The sequence below is a fragment of the Vicugna pacos genome, chromosome 18 (genome assembly GCF_048564905.1).
Source record: "Vicugna pacos chromosome 18, VicPac4, whole genome shotgun sequence".
NCBI lineage: Eukaryota > Metazoa > Chordata > Mammalia > Artiodactyla > Camelidae > Vicugna > Vicugna pacos.
In genome coordinates, this window is record NC_133004.1 from 22265239 (window position 1) to 22281753 (window position 16515).

Consider the following 16515-nt stretch of genomic DNA (forward strand, 5'->3'; position numbering starts at 1 on the left):
GGTAGCCCTGGGAAGGGACCAAAGGTCTGAGTCCAGCTTGCGGAGGCCTGGTATCCCTGTGATGCCCCCTTCCTTCTCTGCACTTGGGATGTACCCAGGCTTTCCAGAAACCCCGGAACTGGGAGTGTTTTCCAGGAAGCCACAGGCTAAGGTGGGGGCAGGGCCAGGGATACTGCGCTCAGCCCTGGCCTGGATCAGGTGCTGAGAGCTGCGGAACAGTGACAGATACATGGCACCTTTTCCTGTTACCCTTGGGCAGGAAGGGAAGTGGCCCTGCAAAGGCTGGAGTGAGCCTCCCTGAGGCCCCATGCCCATGTCCCTCCGTGGGTCATGGTCCCTGGCCCCCAGCCTCACCCCAGCGGGAAGGAGGCAGCCCAGCCAGGCCTGGGGAACAGGCCCTGTGGCTCTGGGCGTTGATGTCAGCGCAGAGTCAGGCCCGGCCACGCGAAGCTCTGGATTCAATTATCGGCTGCTAAGGGTTTTGGCACGAGAAGGGAGGAGGCGAGTGGTGGGTCACAGCGGGCAGAGGGTGGTGGCAGTGGGCCTGGGTGGGGCCCCTTCTTCCTGAGGCAGTGGCGGCAGCAGCCCAGGTGGATTTCCTGTGGGCCTGGGTCCCATTAGAGGAACGGCTCTGGCGAGGCATGCCCTCCCCTTTAGCGGCCCCGTCAAAGGGGCCATTGTGGGCCTGTGGGCTGCTGCTAAACACAGAGGCTGCTGAATGAATGTTTTTGCTGCAAAGCTAAACCTGGCTAGTGGGACAGCAGGGGTGGGTAGCGGGGCCCAAAGGAAGGGGGCTGGGCACTCATGCCAGTCCTCTCAGAAAAGGTATCTGGGGGTCCCATCAGATGAGGGGCTGGGGGATGAAAGGAGGGCCAGGAGGAGTGGGGGACCAAGCCAAGATGCTGCTACTACCCAGGTGATCCTGATGGCCCCAGCCGAGGGACTGGGGCAGATGTGGGGAAATGCCAGCCCCAACTGCTGGGTCCTCGCTGCCACAGGCCCTGTGTCACCCAAGCTACACTTGCTCCCATTGCAGGCCCAACAAACCCTATACAAAAGAGAATCTCAGGCCAGGAGAGGTGGCAGGGACGGATCCCAGCACCTGCTCCCTGGCCCGGGGGAAACTGCCAGCCTTGGGTTGGAGGGGCTGCTATGAGCAGCAGAAGCTACCAGGCGGGGAGAGGGGCTCCCAATCTCCAGGGAACACACTGGGATGTGGGGCCAGTGCCTCTGGCCAGAGGCAGACACCTCAGTATGAAGAAGCAGAGCCCGAGTCCCAGCCTCCACCCTGCACAGGCTTGCTGCTGGGGGACCTCAACAGAGGCTCAACTTCTCTGGCTTCAGCTGCCTCTTTGGTAACATATGGAGAAAAATCCCCTTCTGCCTTCGATACTGCTGACCCTTCACCCAGCCCAGGAGCAGGGTACCTGAGACAGGTGGTGTTTCTGCATGTCCAGGACATGAGCTGCTCCATCAGCCCAGGCCCTGCCGGTAACCCCTGCCTCCAAACTGCCCAGGGCCCAGCACACAGGAAGTGCAGAGAAGCCATCTGTGGACCTGCCCCCTGAGCCCGGCCTTACAGAGAGGACCTGACGCCCTGCTCTTCCCACCCTGGCCCGTCTCCTCCTGGGGAGGTGCACTCCATGAACAACAGGGATGAGCCAGGGAGGCCATAGGTGGGAGCAGAGACGAAGGCCCCTGGGAGGGTGGGGCCCTGGGTCCTATCCTGGGAGAGGATAAGGAGGGCCATGTGTCTGACCCCCCCCCCCGCCCCCTCTAGCTCTTCCAAGAGCTCATACTGTTCTACCCAAATTGAGTCGGAAAATCTGTAAAACAGAGAAGAAACTGAGAGGGTGTGGTGGAGACCCATACCATAACCACAGCTGACACCCTGCACTTTCCACTTTTAGTCCAGTTCACACAGCAGTCCCCAGAACCCCAGGGGGCTCAAGAGGGGCTCTGCCTTCCAGGGAGCCAGGGAGATCAGGGGACCCGCCACCTCTCAGGCCAGCCTAGAGGCTGGCATGCATCCCTGGCGTCCACCAGCTTTGTAGAGGGCTGGAGAGTCCCGGCTCCTCCGCCAAGGGCGTGGGCCCAGTGGGGCAACGGCCAGGACTGGGGGACGGAGGGGGCGGGACACTGGCCTGGCCGCCCATCTGGGAGTGATTTGAGAAATTCCAGGCCTCGCTGGCCCTGCGAAGCTATTCTTAACTGCTATAATTACAGGGTCAGCCTTGGCCAGTGGCACCATGGGGTCTGGGCATCATTAACTCCCCCAGGGGCCACGCTGGGGCTGGGCAGGGACTGCTCGTGAGGGGAGGGAGACCAACACAGACCAGGGGTGGAGCCTGGGAGACAGGAAGTGGTGGGGTGAGAAGCACTTCATGGCTAGTGCCTTGGTCCCTTTTCCAGGCTGGGCCAGCTCCCTCTCTGCAGTGGGGGTGGCCTGTAGGGAAGGGGGCTATCTGGCCTGGTAGGGGAAGCGTGGAGGATGAGATACCAGTATAGCATAAGAGCTAGGGGAGGGGTTGCTAGACATGAAGCCAGGAAGCCTGGGAACTCTGATTCCTCCAGTGCAGAGGGTCCTGGTAACATCCCCTTAAGTCCCCAGGGCCAAGAGCAGACAGAGGCCACCTACTGTGTGCTTTTAAGGAAGGTAGGGGATCTCAGTTTCACCTCCCTCATCTGCAAAATAGGCCTTTCCAGCTCCCCAGCCTCTCCCTGGGCTATGAGAGAGGATGGAAATGGAGGATCACTGCCGCCCTGACTGTTACCCCTTCTCTGGGGGCTCTCAGCTGGGGTTGCCCTGGCAGGCGCACTTACAACAGTCTTCCCTGCCCTGGACACGGCCCTCGGTGCTCCTGAAGCTTGGACAGGTCACTGAGCCCCCTGTGACTCAGTTTCCCTAGTTGTAAAACAGAAGAGGAAGGGGCTAGATGGATATCCAAGGACCCTGTCCTGGCCCTGACCTTACGGTCCCTGCCTGGGTACAGGTCTCAGCAAGGCACCCCAAGAGTCACAGGTGAACAGGGACCAGGCCCCGCCTCTCTGGCCCCAGCCAGGGTGGTCCCCCAGGTGCCTGGGCTGTCCCTGCACAGAGCTGGCTCAAGCCAGGACCCCAAGGGCACCACCATAAACCCTCATGCACACACTTCCAGGATCACGGAAGGATGAGGTACATTTGTACCTCTAGGCTGCTTACACCGCCCTCACCTCAACCCATTCAGGACAACCAGGGAGAAGCACATGGCCTGGGTGGAGGAGGTCTCATAGAGGCTGCGGGTCCAAGGCCTGCTTCCATCTGCCACTGGAGCCTCCAAACCTACCAGCCCACCTGTCCCCACGTCACCCTGCATCCACCCCACCATCACAGCCTCAGCTTTCTTGGTCCTCAGCTTGGTCCAAAATACAGCAAAATCATGTGCATCCCCGCCCTGCCTGCCCCCAGCACCTGCTGAGTCTCAGTCCCCTCCCCAAATGCCAAAACACACCCCTGGGCGGTAGCCTGCCCCACCACCAGCAGTGTGCGTTCCTAGACACCATCTGGGCCCTTAATATCCTGCAGCCGTCCCAACATGTCAGACACTCCTACCTGGGAGAGGTGTCCAGGGTGAGCGAGGTGAGGGCACTAGAGAAGAGCCGGGTATCCCAGAGCTTCACTTCACGCTCACGCATCTGCATGGAGGGGATAGAGAGAGGCTCAGAGGGGCCTGTCCTTCAGGCCCCAGGGCTCCCCAGGAATCCAGGGACTGAGGACAGAGCCTGGCACAGGGGCACTTTCCCCAGAGCAGAGCTGGGAGAGCAGTCGGGGGTGGGGGTGAGTCATGCCAGGGAGGGAGAGCTTGGGTTTTCATGTCCTGCCCCTTTAAGAACCCTTAGGTGACAAGGGACAAGGGGCGGTTCCCTCCATGGACTCTGGTCCCTGGTGGGGGGGCCCACCACAGTTCCCAGGGTCAGGCTTAGCTACTGCAAATGGAATCTGCCAGTTTTCAGCAGCCGTCGGTCCCCTGGGGCTCTGAGACCCGGCTGCACGCAGGGCCGTATATGGACAGGCCAGGAGCCGGCCTCACCCCAATCCTTAGTGCAGGGGCCCTGCTCATCTGGGAGGAGCCCTACCTGGTTGAAGCCGGTGGACACAAGGTGCTCCTGGGTGCCCGTCCACACTAGCCGGCCATCCCTGCTGTTCTCATGGGCTTGTGTGCTCTGGAGGAGGCAAGAGATGGTGCTAAACAACAGAGGCCTCCTTGGGGGAGCCACCCACCTGAGAGCCCCACGGAGGATAGGAAGGGCCAGGTCAGTGCCCCCCAGAAGCCAGGGGGGAACAGCTCTGCACCCAGAGGGCCGACCTGGCCAGCCAGCTTGCGCTCAGTCTCCCTCCTCCCACAGGGCCTGTCTGGATGCCCTCTTTCCACAGTGACGGGGCTCAGGACGGTGGTGCGTCCTTGCCCCTGCAGGTGTCCTAGGGGAGGCACTTGGCTGCCAGTCACTGTCCCCAGGGACCCCAGTGCCCTCTTGGAACTTCATTTTCCTTGCTCGTGGCCCAGGCTGCCTGCTTCTTAGGGCTGTTGTGAGGATCGACTGAGACCACATGTGACAGGAGCAGGCCTGCCACAAAGCACCGTGCAAATCGAGGGATTACAAGTATTACTGCTGCCTTCCGACGCTGCCAGGGGGCCCAGGAGAGGCACTGGTGCCAAACTTAGGGAACAGTCCCGGGGAGGGCAGAGAAGTGCCCCTCATCGCCCTCCTGCAGCGCTGGAGCTGCCAGCAGGAAGGCTTCCTGGGCCCCGGGGAGGAGAGGCGAGTTCACACCGCGGGCGGCCCTGTCCCCTGGGCCCAGGCAGCAGGGAGCTGAGGGGGCCAGAGGAAATGCAAACAGCTCCCTCCCAGTCACCCTGGCCCCTGGAGCCTGAGACGAAAGACCCTGTTACCAAAAATAGCTCACCCCAAACTGTGGCCAGCTTCCTCCAAGCTTCCCACGTTCTCCTTGGGAATGAATGAGGGAGGGGGGTGGCTGTGAAGAGCTGGCCCAGCGCCCCCGCCCCAGCCCGTGGAGGCCGACCCCAGCGTGGGAGACCATCGGAAACGGCCCCGTGTGTCCTTCAAGGGGCTTTTCTCACTACTCCCTTCCCACCCACTGCAGTCAGCACAGGAAGCCAGGGCTGGAGCCTGAGAACCTGGGCCTGACATCCCTGTCTCCATGCAAGAGGGGCTGTGGGGTCAGGGGCGAGGATCAGCCCCGCCCCCAAAGCCCCAGAGTCAGTCAGAAGTGTCAGAAGGGCTCTTGCCCTCTCTTCAGTGTGCAAATGTCCCACGTGAGCAGCAGACCAGATGGCTCCTGCCACACCCCCACAGCATTCATGCACTCAATAGACGTGCAGGCCTCCCCCTGGCGAGGCGCTGTGCCAGGATCTGGAGGTAGGGCCTGACACACCCCTCTCAAACGGAGGGTCATCCACTGGGTGAAGCGGGGCTGCTTATTCATTTGGTCTTTCGTGATATGAACATTTGAGCTACATACGACACGAGGCGCTGGGGACATGGTCAACGGCACAGAAAGGGATGCCAAACTCACAAAGCATGTGAGTTGAAAGGCAGATGTGAACCAAACAGAAATAACAATGTCACCAGGTTGTCACCAGTGGAGCTTAAGAGCTCAAGCTTTGGAGTCAGACCGCCTTGGTGAAGGCCCTGCCACTATCAGCCTCATCCCAGGATGAGTTATGCAACATCCCTGTGCCTCAGTTTCCTGATCTGTACAAAGAGCACTATAATGGACCCACTGTGGAGGCTGTGCCAGGGCTAGTTTACACTGGTGAAGCACCCAGGGTTGTGTTTGGAACACGTCAACAGGCATTTTTTAAAGCATGGTAATGGGGTACAATAAGAGTATAATTGAGGGAAGTGATCTGACGTAACATTCGAGTTAAGATGTGAAGGATTGACAGGCGTGAGCCAGCAGAGGGACCAGCACCTGTGAAGAGTCGGGGCCTCGGAGAGCAAAGAGCCCAGCAGAGCCAGCACTGGGGTCAAGGGAGAGGCGGAGGTGTCCAGGGCCTGCAGAGCCTGCAGGCAGCAAGAGCATTTTCATCCAGAGGCACTGGCTGGGGATGGCACACTCCTTGGCCCACGTCTCCCACCTTTCTACTTCACACGTGGAGAAACAGAGAAACCAGAGGCCCAGAGAGAGGAAGCCATCTTCCCCAAATTGCCCAGCAAGATAGCCACTGCTAACTGCCACTGTTCTCTATCTGCACAAGGGGAGCTGAGGCGAGGACAGGAGAGGAGACAGAGGCACAGCCAGAAGGCAGCAGAGCCTAGACCAGGAGGAGCCCAGGAAGCCGGCTGCCCCCAAGCACCGTGTGTTTCCCAGCAGTCATCCCTGGAGGAGCCCTAGATGAGGTCCCATGGGGGAACCAGGCTGCTGGGCAGGGCGGTGTGGGCTGGTGTGTCCTGCTCACCCCACAGCTCTCTACCCTGGCCTTGGGTCTTGGAGGGCATGGCCCCAAGGAAGTGGAGACAAGGTCAGAGCGTAGGCTTATCCCAGTGCACCCGCTGTGGGCACACCTAGCTCATTCTGCCCAGGAGTCACAGGAAGCCCTAGCAATGGGGGAGGGGTGGCTAAGGACCCCCCTCCGACCACCCTCTGTCATTAGATCATTAGAGTGACTTTCATTTTCAAACAATGGCAAGCTGACCTCACTGGGACTTGGAAAGGAGGAGATCCCCAGATTCTCATCCTTCTGGGGCAAAGGGGAGGCTGCAGGCACCTTGACACCCTGTCACAGGAAGCGCTGGTGGTGATCCCCAAGCCTGCAGGCCAGGCCTTGGGGTCTCCCGCTCACAAGGAGCTGGGTATCCTGCTCAGTGCCCCCCCCCTCCCCAACACCTGGCCCCAAGGAGGGAACAGGAGGGGCTGAGGCCAGGCAGAGCTTGCCCAGCACAGGGGCGCCAGGAACAGGCACATACCCGGCATTCCAGCCGCGGTGCAGCCAAATCCCCCTCTTTGTCGCCACGGCAACACTTCCTGTGTGGGGCAGGAAGGCTGAAGGAGGGGCCCTGGGCTCCTTCCTTGGGTAAGAGGGGTGAGGGGACCTTCCCCAGTGGTAAGACCCTTACCACTCATCCACACCCCTCCTAAGCCAGGCCCAGTTCTGGGCTCCAGATGCTGGCCCCCACCAGGCCTGCCTGACACACGGGGTGGTCGGAAGGCACAGTTCCGCCTGCCCATGCCAGAGGCCCTCCAGCCCCCACTGGCCACCAGACGGGCGTCCAGAAGCCTCACTGTCCCTGGGTGCCCCCTTAGCTGTGGCTGCTACTTCTCAGGCACAGCCATGGCTGCAGGCTCAGGGGTGCCACTCCCACCGGGGCCCTGGCACAGCAAAGGGGCAGCAGAGAGGCCGGGGGCTCTGGAGTCCAATGGACTGAACCCACCTCTGCCACCCAGCCATGTGACCCTGGGGCAAAAATGACCAAAGGGCTGAGTTTATAGGACGGTCATGAGGGTGGAAGGAAGTCATGTGTGCCAAGGGCCTGGGACACAATAACCCAACATAAATGCAACCTAAAAAGAAAGCAAGGGTGTGAACAGGAGGGAGCCACCCAAGCATCCCCTGCTGTGTGCTCAGGTCACCAGAGGCGGGGCCAAAAACAGCCAAGGGAGGACGCCTCAGGCCCTCTGCCCAGCCTCCAGGCTATGGGGACAGACCCTGGGGCAGGGAGGGCAGAGGCTGGAGGGAGGGCAGCGCCCCATCTAGTTGGGAAGGAGGATCTCAAGAGGAGGCACTCCCAGAAGGCCTCTCCCCCGATTTGGCCCCTGGGCTCACACCGACCCAGGCCGCCAGCAGCGGTTTTACTAATAGAAGCCAGGTGTGGGCCAGATGCCCTGGCGGAAGTGGGGGGCAGGGCCAGGCGGAGGGCAGCATTCCAGGCCCCGCTGCCCCCGCACCAGCAAGCGGAGCACAGGCACAGTCCCAGGAGTAGGGAGGGGGTGGGAGCCACCCACGCTCTTCCCAGGTCGCCTCAGTCCAGAAAACCCCTTCAGGGGGGCTCCCTCCAGAACCAGATCCTCTCCCTCCCTCTTCTCTGAACGTGGAGCCCCTTGGATGGCAGCCACTGCCGTCTCCACCTCAGCACCATCACTGTCCCTCTTGCTGGAGGAGGAGGAGGAGGGGAGGAAGGAGGAAAAGGCTCAGGCTAGGGGAGCTGGCCTCAGGCAAGGCCAAGCTGGGGCAGGGATGGAGGTGCCAGGCACTGTGCCCTGAAGCCTGGGTAGGAAAGGGCCACCTGAGAAAGCTGGGAGAGGGGGCCTCAGTCTCCCTCCTCCAGCTGAGCCTGGGATCCCTCTTCCAGGCAAAGACTGGAGGAGGGCTGCAGAAGGCTACAGTGAAGCCCACTGCTTATACCTACACTGCCGTGAGGCTCAAAACAGCTCCACCACCAGCCACAGGGCAACGGACCCAGAGCCAGCCTCACCAGAAGCACAGCCAGGCTGGGGCTGAAACCACTTCCGCTGGGCTGGGTTCACCTGTCAAGATGGGCCTCCCGTTAGTTTCCAGCCAGAATTGGAACAGACCACACTGTCTTGGGCAAAAAGTAGCTGTTGGCTGCGTGAAGGGGCTCGTGTGTGTTTGCGTGTGTGCACGCACGCGCACGTGGGTAAGGGGGGGTGAGGCTCTCTGTCTCCTGGCTGGGTTTAGACTGGTGGATTACCCTCAATCCCAGGTGAGGAACAAGTCCTAGAAATAGAGATGGGGGCACCTGTGCGGGGCCTGGGGCATCTCTGGGGAGCTCTTCACCTGAGCTGGCAGCAGGGCCCTGAACTGAACTTCCTCAGAAAAGAAGGCTCCTCAGCTTCTAGAAAAAATTTTTTTAAATGTGTATCTGGGTGGGAGGGTATAGCTCAAGTGGTAGAGCATATGCTTAGTATGCACAAGGTCTTGGGTTCAATCCCCAATGCCTTCTCTAAAAATAAATAAATAAATCTAATTACCCTTCCCCCCAAAAAAACTAAATAAATAAATCACTCTTCAAAAAATCAGTAAATAAATGTAAATCTGTTCATCTCACTGCTTGCTTATTAACTCTAATGGCTTCCCACAGCGCAGGTGACAGGTCCCTTATTCGGGATCCTGGGACAAGCTTGTCCCACCCCAGGCCGTCCGCATCACTCAGGCCTCAGCTCCTCAGGGAAGCACTAAACCACTCCAGCAAGAGAAACCCCCTAGCAATGGTCCCATGTCTGTCTTGTTCACCATAGAACATTCTGTGCTTGGCATCAAGCTGCTCTCAAATGAATGAACGATTCCCCGGGGGCTCCGTGCCTGTAGCGTGAACCCATGGCCTGGCCTCTCCACTTGAAGGGCCACATGCACCCCATGCACAGCCGCACACACAAACCAAACACACTCGGTGCCTGAGGCCCACAGTTCTGGCAGGGCCCCCAACACCAGCTGTGAGATTGGAGGGGTGCAGAAGGTGGGGGCCGTGCTTTCTTTGGCTCCTCCATAACTGGCCTCTGCTAACCGTACCAGGAAGAGTGGGTGGGGATGAGGGTCTCAAAGAAGGAGAGGAAGTTGGAATCTCAAATTAGCTTCCTGAAGCCACAGGATGCTTCCACTGAAGGCCTGTGGGCAGCCTGGCTGCACCCCACCCTGTGATCAAAGCTGGACCCTCCCAGGACCCAACACACGCTTCCCAGAAAGAGCTTCCAGCAGTGGGAGCCACCTCCCAGGTGACCCCCCATGTCCCCGGCAGGCCTTGGCCAGGGGCACAGGGTATGGCAGAACCTGTGTACCAGCGGTGCCTGCCCCCACCCACACCTACTGGAGCCACTGGGGCCTCAACCCAGCCCTGCTGCCCACACAACTCACCTGGGAGGCCTCAGGCTTAGCTCTGGGGTCAAAGATCCGCAGCTGCTTGTCCTGGAAAAGCAGGAAACAGAGAGCACATTTAGGGCAGGGAGGGTATCTGGGGCCTGCCTGTCTCCCCCATCCCTAGGCACTAATGGTCCCATCTCCCTCCCCCAGTACCTAGGGCAGGCAACACACACCAGGGTGATCCCTCCCCAGACCAGTTCCTCTTCTCACAGCAAAGGGCAGGCCCCCTTTCCTGCCCCAGTCACCCACACAGAGAACTCAGGGACAAGAGTTCACATTTCCTGAGCACCTACTAGGTGCTGGGCATGTGACACGCATGACCTTGCCCCATCTTTCCAACTACCTTATGAAGTGTGCTATCACCATGACCCCTTTGCAGACGGAGAAACTGAGGCTCAGAACCAAACTCTAGGTTACCCAGCTGCTGTATGTGTGTCCGGGCCTGTGCTTGGCCCAGCCCAGAGGGGTTCATGGGATATCACTTCTACACTTAACTTTGCATCTCACCAGGATGGCAAGCTTACACATCCATCCATCACTCAGCACTCAATTACTGGTTCAGAACACCCTAGGCGGGGGTGGGGGGGTGGGAACAAACCGAAAAAAAAAAAAAAAGGAAAAAACACCTCCCATAGCTGGTGTAAGAGCTTTATATCTGTGGAATAATCTGTGTGTGAGTGTACACAAAGGTACTTGAATAAAGAACTGGGGGAGGGAAGCACAATCTGTATCCATTGATGATTAATTGGCTTGGCCTCTATAAACTGTTAAGTGCTAAAAGGAAGATACAGAACGACACAGCATGATATGATTCTGCTGCGGTAAAAGCAAACAGAAATCCCCATCTGTCTGACCACACTCCTGTACGTTTTCCAAGTCTGCTGAACAAGGAGAAGGGTCTTGACCGGCCCGGGGCGTGTGTTAACGCTGGATACCAGGAGAGAGGCAGGTGAGGGGTGACCAGCTTTTCCTTTTCACACCTTAGCATGGCTCCATTTTGTTTCAATCAGCACAGATTCATAATTTCATATTTTGAAAAACAATGAACCAGCAATGAACAACTGGAACTTGACATTGAAAACACAGTATCATTTACACTAGCACCCAAAAAACTGAACCACTTAGCTATAAACCCAACAAGATACATGGATTTACATGGGGAATACTATAAAATTCTGAGGAAAGAAATTAAAAAAAACCTGAACAAATGGAGATATATTCCATGTTCATGGATAGGGAAACTCAATATTGTCAAGAGGTCCATTCTTCCCAACCTGTCCTAGAGATTCAATATGATCCCAATGAAAATCCCAACAAGTTATCTTATGGATATTGACAAACTGACTATGAAGTTTATATGGAGAAGCAGAAGGCTCAGAATTGTCAATGAAATATTAAAGAAGAAGAACAAAGCTGGAGGACTGATGCTTCCCAGCTATACTCCAAAGCCACAGTAACTAGGACTGTGTGATCGGCAAGAGGATAGACAAACAGATCAACGGAACAGAACAGAGAGCCCAGAGAGAGACCCCCTTAACTACAGGCACCTGATCTTTAACAACGGAGCAAAGGGAATTCGATGGAGCAAAGACAGGCTTTTCAACAAATGGTGCTGGAACAACTGGGCATCCTCATGTAAAGGGATGAATCTAGACGTAGTCTTTACATCTCTCACAAATATCAACTAAAAAAGGATCACAGACCTAAATGTAAAATGTAAACCTTTATTATAAAACCTCTAGCAGACAGCACAGGGGAAAATCTAGGTAACCTTGGGTCTGGCAATGACTTTTTAGATACAACACCAAAAACATGACCTATGAAAGAAAAAACTGATAAGTTGGACTTTACTAAAATTATAAACTTCTGGTCTGCAAAAGAAAGTCTGGTCTGTTAAGAAAATAACAAGACATGCCACAGACTGGAAGAAAATATTTGCAAAGCACATATCTGAGAAAGCACTTATATCCAAAATATACAAAGAACACTTAAAACTCAAAAATAAAAAAACAAACAACCCAACTGAAACATGGGCAAAAGACCAGAATGGATACCTCACCAAAAAAGATACATGGATGGAAAACAAACACATGAAAAGATGTTTAACATCATATCCCATTAGAGAACTGTAAACAAAAACAGCAATGAGCCTCCACTACACACTACACATGGACACGTTAAAAAGAACTGACAAATGCTGGTGAGGGTGTAGGGCAACAGGAACTCTCAACCATTGCTGGTGGGAATGCAAATGGTAAGGCCACTTTGGAAGACAGTCTGGTAGCTTCTTACAAAACCAAAAAAAATCCTTTTACAATATGATCCAGCAACTGCGCTGCCAACTATTTACCCATATGAGTCAAAAATTTATATCCACGTAAATGTTTATAGTAGTTTTACCATAGTTGCACAGAACCGGAAGCAGCCATGATGGCAAACTCATACAATGGAATATTATTCAGTGATAAAAAGGACCCCAAACCATGAAACTCCTAGAAGAAAACACAGGGGGAAAAACTTCATGACACTGTATTTGCTACTGATTTCTTGGATGCAACATTGAAAGTACAGCAAACAAAAGCAAAAATAGGCAAATGAGACTACATAAAACTTAACTTTCGTTCATCACAGGACACAATCAACATTGTAAAAAGACAACCTATAGAATGAGAAAATATTTTCGTATCAACAATCTTATAAGAAGTAGACATCCAGAACATTATAAAGAACTCATATAACTAAGCAACAACAACAACAAAATCAAATAACTCAATTTTAAGATGAGCAAAAGACTTGAACAGACGTTTCTCAAAAGATACACAAATGGCCAACAAGCATGTGAAAAGATGTTTACTATCACTAATCATCAGAGAAATGCAAATCAAAATCACAGTAAGATATCACCTCACACTCAATAGGATGACTGCTATCAAAAAAACCCAGAAAGTAAGTGTTGGTGAGGATGTGTGAAGTTGGAAACCTTGTGCACTACTGATGGGAATGTAAAATGGTTTCGCTGCTATGGAAAATAGACTGGAAGTTCCTCAAAAAAATTAAAAATAGAATTACCATATGATCCAGTAATTCCACGTCTGGGTATAAACCCAAAAGAATTGAAAACAAGGTCACAAATATTTAAACACCCGTGTTCATAGCAGCATTATTCACAATAGCCCAAGAGGTAGAGGCCACCCAAGTGTCCACCGACAGAATGGGTTAAAAAAAACATGGTATACATTCAGTGAAATACTATTCAGCCTGAAAAAGGAAATCCTGTCACATGCTACAACATGGATGAACCTTGAGGACATTATGCAAATGAAATGAGCCAGTTACAGAAGGACAAGCAGTGTACGATTTCACTTACATGAGGCATTTACAGCAGTCAAATTCCTAGATATGGAAAGGAGAATGATGACCAGGGGCTGGGCGAGAGGGCCCAGGGAAGTTGTTGCTTAATGAGCATAGTTTCAGTTCCGCAGATCTGTTTCACCACTATGCAAATATACTTAATATTGGAACTATGTACTTAAAATGGTTAAGATGGTAAATTTTGTGATACGTGTTTTTATACCACAAATTAAAAAAAAAACACTCATCAGTCTACAAAAAGAGAGGACCCATAAATGTCTGTTACTAAGTGAAGGAAGCCAATCTGGAAAAGCTACGTATTATATGATTCCAACTATACGACATTCCAGTCGACATTTGAGAAAAGGCAAATCTTACAGAAACAGCAAAAAGATCCGTGGTTGCTGAGGGTTTGGGAAGAAGCAGGGATGAACGGGTGAAGCACAGGGCACTTTTAGGGTGGTGGAACTATCCTGTGTGATGCTGTAATGATGGATACGTGAAATCATGCATCTGTGGGAACCCACAGAACTCACATCAAGAGTGAACCCTAATGTAAACTGTGGGCTTCAGTTAATGCAGCAACGTTGGTTTAACTGTAACAAATGTAACCCACCCAGATGCCAGATGGAACGGGGATGGGGGTATGGAGACTCAGCGCTATCTGCTCAATGTTTCTGCCCACCCTGCCTGGGTGCTTGGGATGCAGAAACCGTCTGCACCGAGTGCTGGTGTCTGTTACCCAGAGGTGGTCACAGGCAACTTCAGAGAGGAACGTGGATCTGAGTTAAGCCCAGGATAAGCCAAGCTTGCCCTGGGAAGGGAAAGGCATTTAAGTGAGGACAAATAGCATGAGCAAAGATGTTGAGATGTGATGTGGAAGGAAGACAAGGGCAAATGGTGGGAATGGGGTGGAGGGGGGCAGTGGGCAAGTGCACAGCTAGACAAGAGAGGGGGGTCAGCCCGGAGAGGCCTCCCTTCATGCCAGGGTCACCCTGGAAATGCAGACCAGCTGCAGTTCACTGAGGACTTGCTATGTGCCAGGTGGGCTCCAGGCACAGCCCACGGATTAGCTCTGAAGCACCGTCCACTCCATAGCCTCGGGTTCAGGAAGAAGCTGTTTAGAGACAGACAGAAATCAGACAGACAAGGACAGTGAAGGATTCAGGACAGAGACAGGTAGAAAGAACAGTAAGAGATAGAGAGAATGGAGGAAAACAGAGAGGGACAGAGAGAGATTGAGACAAAGACAGAACAAGAGACGACAGAGAGCGAGGACAGAGAGGGGACGACAGCTAGGTAGATACAGAAAAGACAGCAAGCGACAGAGAAAGAACAACTAGAAATGGAGGACAGAGACAGGGCAGCAAGAGACAGACAGAAGGGGGGGTGCATGCAGTGGGAGACAGAGGATCCGGACAGAAGATGGGCAAGAGGGAAGGCCTCCTAGCAGCAAGGGCCACTCCCAGCAGTGGGGACCAGATGGTCTAGGTCAGGATGCCAATCCCACTACTTCTCACAGGTCAGAGTCACAGTCTTGGCACCTGGGCACCTCCCTAAAGGGAGCTGGGCCATCAAGCGCAGAATTTCAGCATTTGAGGCACTGGAGGCTGGCATGGCACTGGTGGGGCCCGCAGGGCCAGGCAGCAGGGGTGGCACTGGGCTGCTGAGGAGAATATCCTCATTCAGCTCACAGGTACAACCCACCACGTGGAGTAGGGGCCCAGCCAGCCAAGCCTAGCCATCCACGAGGCCGGCGCGCCCCCTAGCGGCCGCTTGCCCCTCCCTTGGCTGCAGGAGCTGGAAGGGGAGCAGGAAGGGTCTTCGGTGGCCTGGGCCCTGCCCCAGAGGCAGAACTGCTCCATGGGAGGATGGGAGTCCCAACCAGGTGGCCAGGGAGATCTTCCCCGTGGGGTTGGGGGGGTGCACGGTGTGGAGACCAGGGAGGCTCTGATGGAAGCAGAGTGTTCCCCGCATCCCGCCCAAATCAGGCAGTCCCGTGAACAAACCCAGAGCCTGGCCTGGGAGGGGATCAGTCTCCCTCCTGCTGAGAGTTGGCCCACTCACCGGCTCCCCCCATGCATTCAGAACAAGCCCATGGGCACCTCCACCTGACATGCAACCCCTCCATCACTCCCCAAGGTTTTCCAGCTTTTGATGCACACATTCAGGACCCCTAGGCTCCCTTTACAGCCAAGGAGGGGGCACTGGATACAGGACCGTGGTGACACCCAGCACTCCTCACAGGGGATGGCCTGAGAGGACAGCATCCTCCTCCGCGATGCTGCACCCAGATCAACAGCATCACAAGGTGCTGTGTCCTCACAGGTAGAGCAATGAGGTCCAGGAACTGGGGAAGCTTAACATGGCAGGACTCCAGTGACCCACTTGAGAAACCTGTGCACTTTATCCCTGCAACTTTACGCTGAGGGGAGAGGGGACAGGAGAGTCTCACTGGGCTCTGAGTTGTAGCCTGTTCCACCAAGTCTTCTTCCCAAGACAGCAGCAGGCACAGAGTCACCACACCAGAGGAGATAGCAGGATGCGATGGGATGGGGTGCTCATTCTCCACCTGCCCTGCACCAGGCCCAGTTTTGATGGTAAGTAGAGCTCAGACCCCTGGGGAGAAGGGGCTAGACTCCCACACCAGTGAATCCCCCCTCAGTGACCAGGAGGGGCCAGTCAAGAGTTCCAGAGCTCAGCATGGGTGGTGGGGAGGGAGAGGATGAGACCAGTGTCATGAGGGGTCTCCTCCTCCTACCTTTCCTCTTGCAAGATTCCAGCCAGACCCTGGGAAAGCTGTTCCCAGGGTGAACTTACGAAAAGGAGCAAGCAGTCCCAGCAGCACTGCAGGGACTGCAGCAGGTGCGGGGTTTGTGGTGAGACCCTCCGTCCCTGGGTGCTCAGGGCTCACAGCTGGTCCCACCCCTCCTGGCACTGCTGCTCACGGCCACATGCATGTCCAGGGACTGGTCTGTGTGGGGACAGTGCCCAGCCCCCTTGCCTCAACAGGACAGTTCCTATGCACCTCCACAAACCCCCTGCATGCAATCTCTGGACTCCACGCCCTCCTCCCCGTCTCCAGGGCTCTCTAGGTCCTCCCAGGCTCTGCCAGGCCTTCCCTGGGAAGTCACTTCTCCCTGCCCACGTCCCATCACTAAGGCCTGCACTGCCCCATCTCCTGGAGGCCGGCCTGCTCCCCACCGTCACCCTAGCCACAGGGTGCCCACTGCCCTCAGAACAAACCCCTCACGCGGCCTCATGCTCAGCCGCAGCCCACCCCACT

At 55.4% G+C, this 16515-nt stretch overlaps 1 protein-coding gene across 4 annotated transcripts in view; it reads right to left on the reverse strand.

The window, feature by feature from the left end:
* The window catches only part of CORO7 (coronin 7), a 54677-nt gene that overhangs the window by 24272 nt on the left and 13890 nt on the right, over window positions 1–16515 (reverse strand). For all 4 annotated transcript variants that reach the window (XM_015239315.3, XM_072942589.1, XM_072942591.1 and 1 more), the window contains 3 exons: window positions 9873–9923; window positions 4117–4203; window positions 3593–3675 (listed from right to left, as the gene is read on the reverse strand). In XM_015239315.3, the coding sequence (XP_015094801.1) occupies window positions 3593–3675; window positions 4117–4203; window positions 9873–9923 (221 nt within the window). The remainder of the gene's footprint in view (window positions 1–3592; window positions 3676–4116; window positions 4204–9872; window positions 9924–16515) is intronic.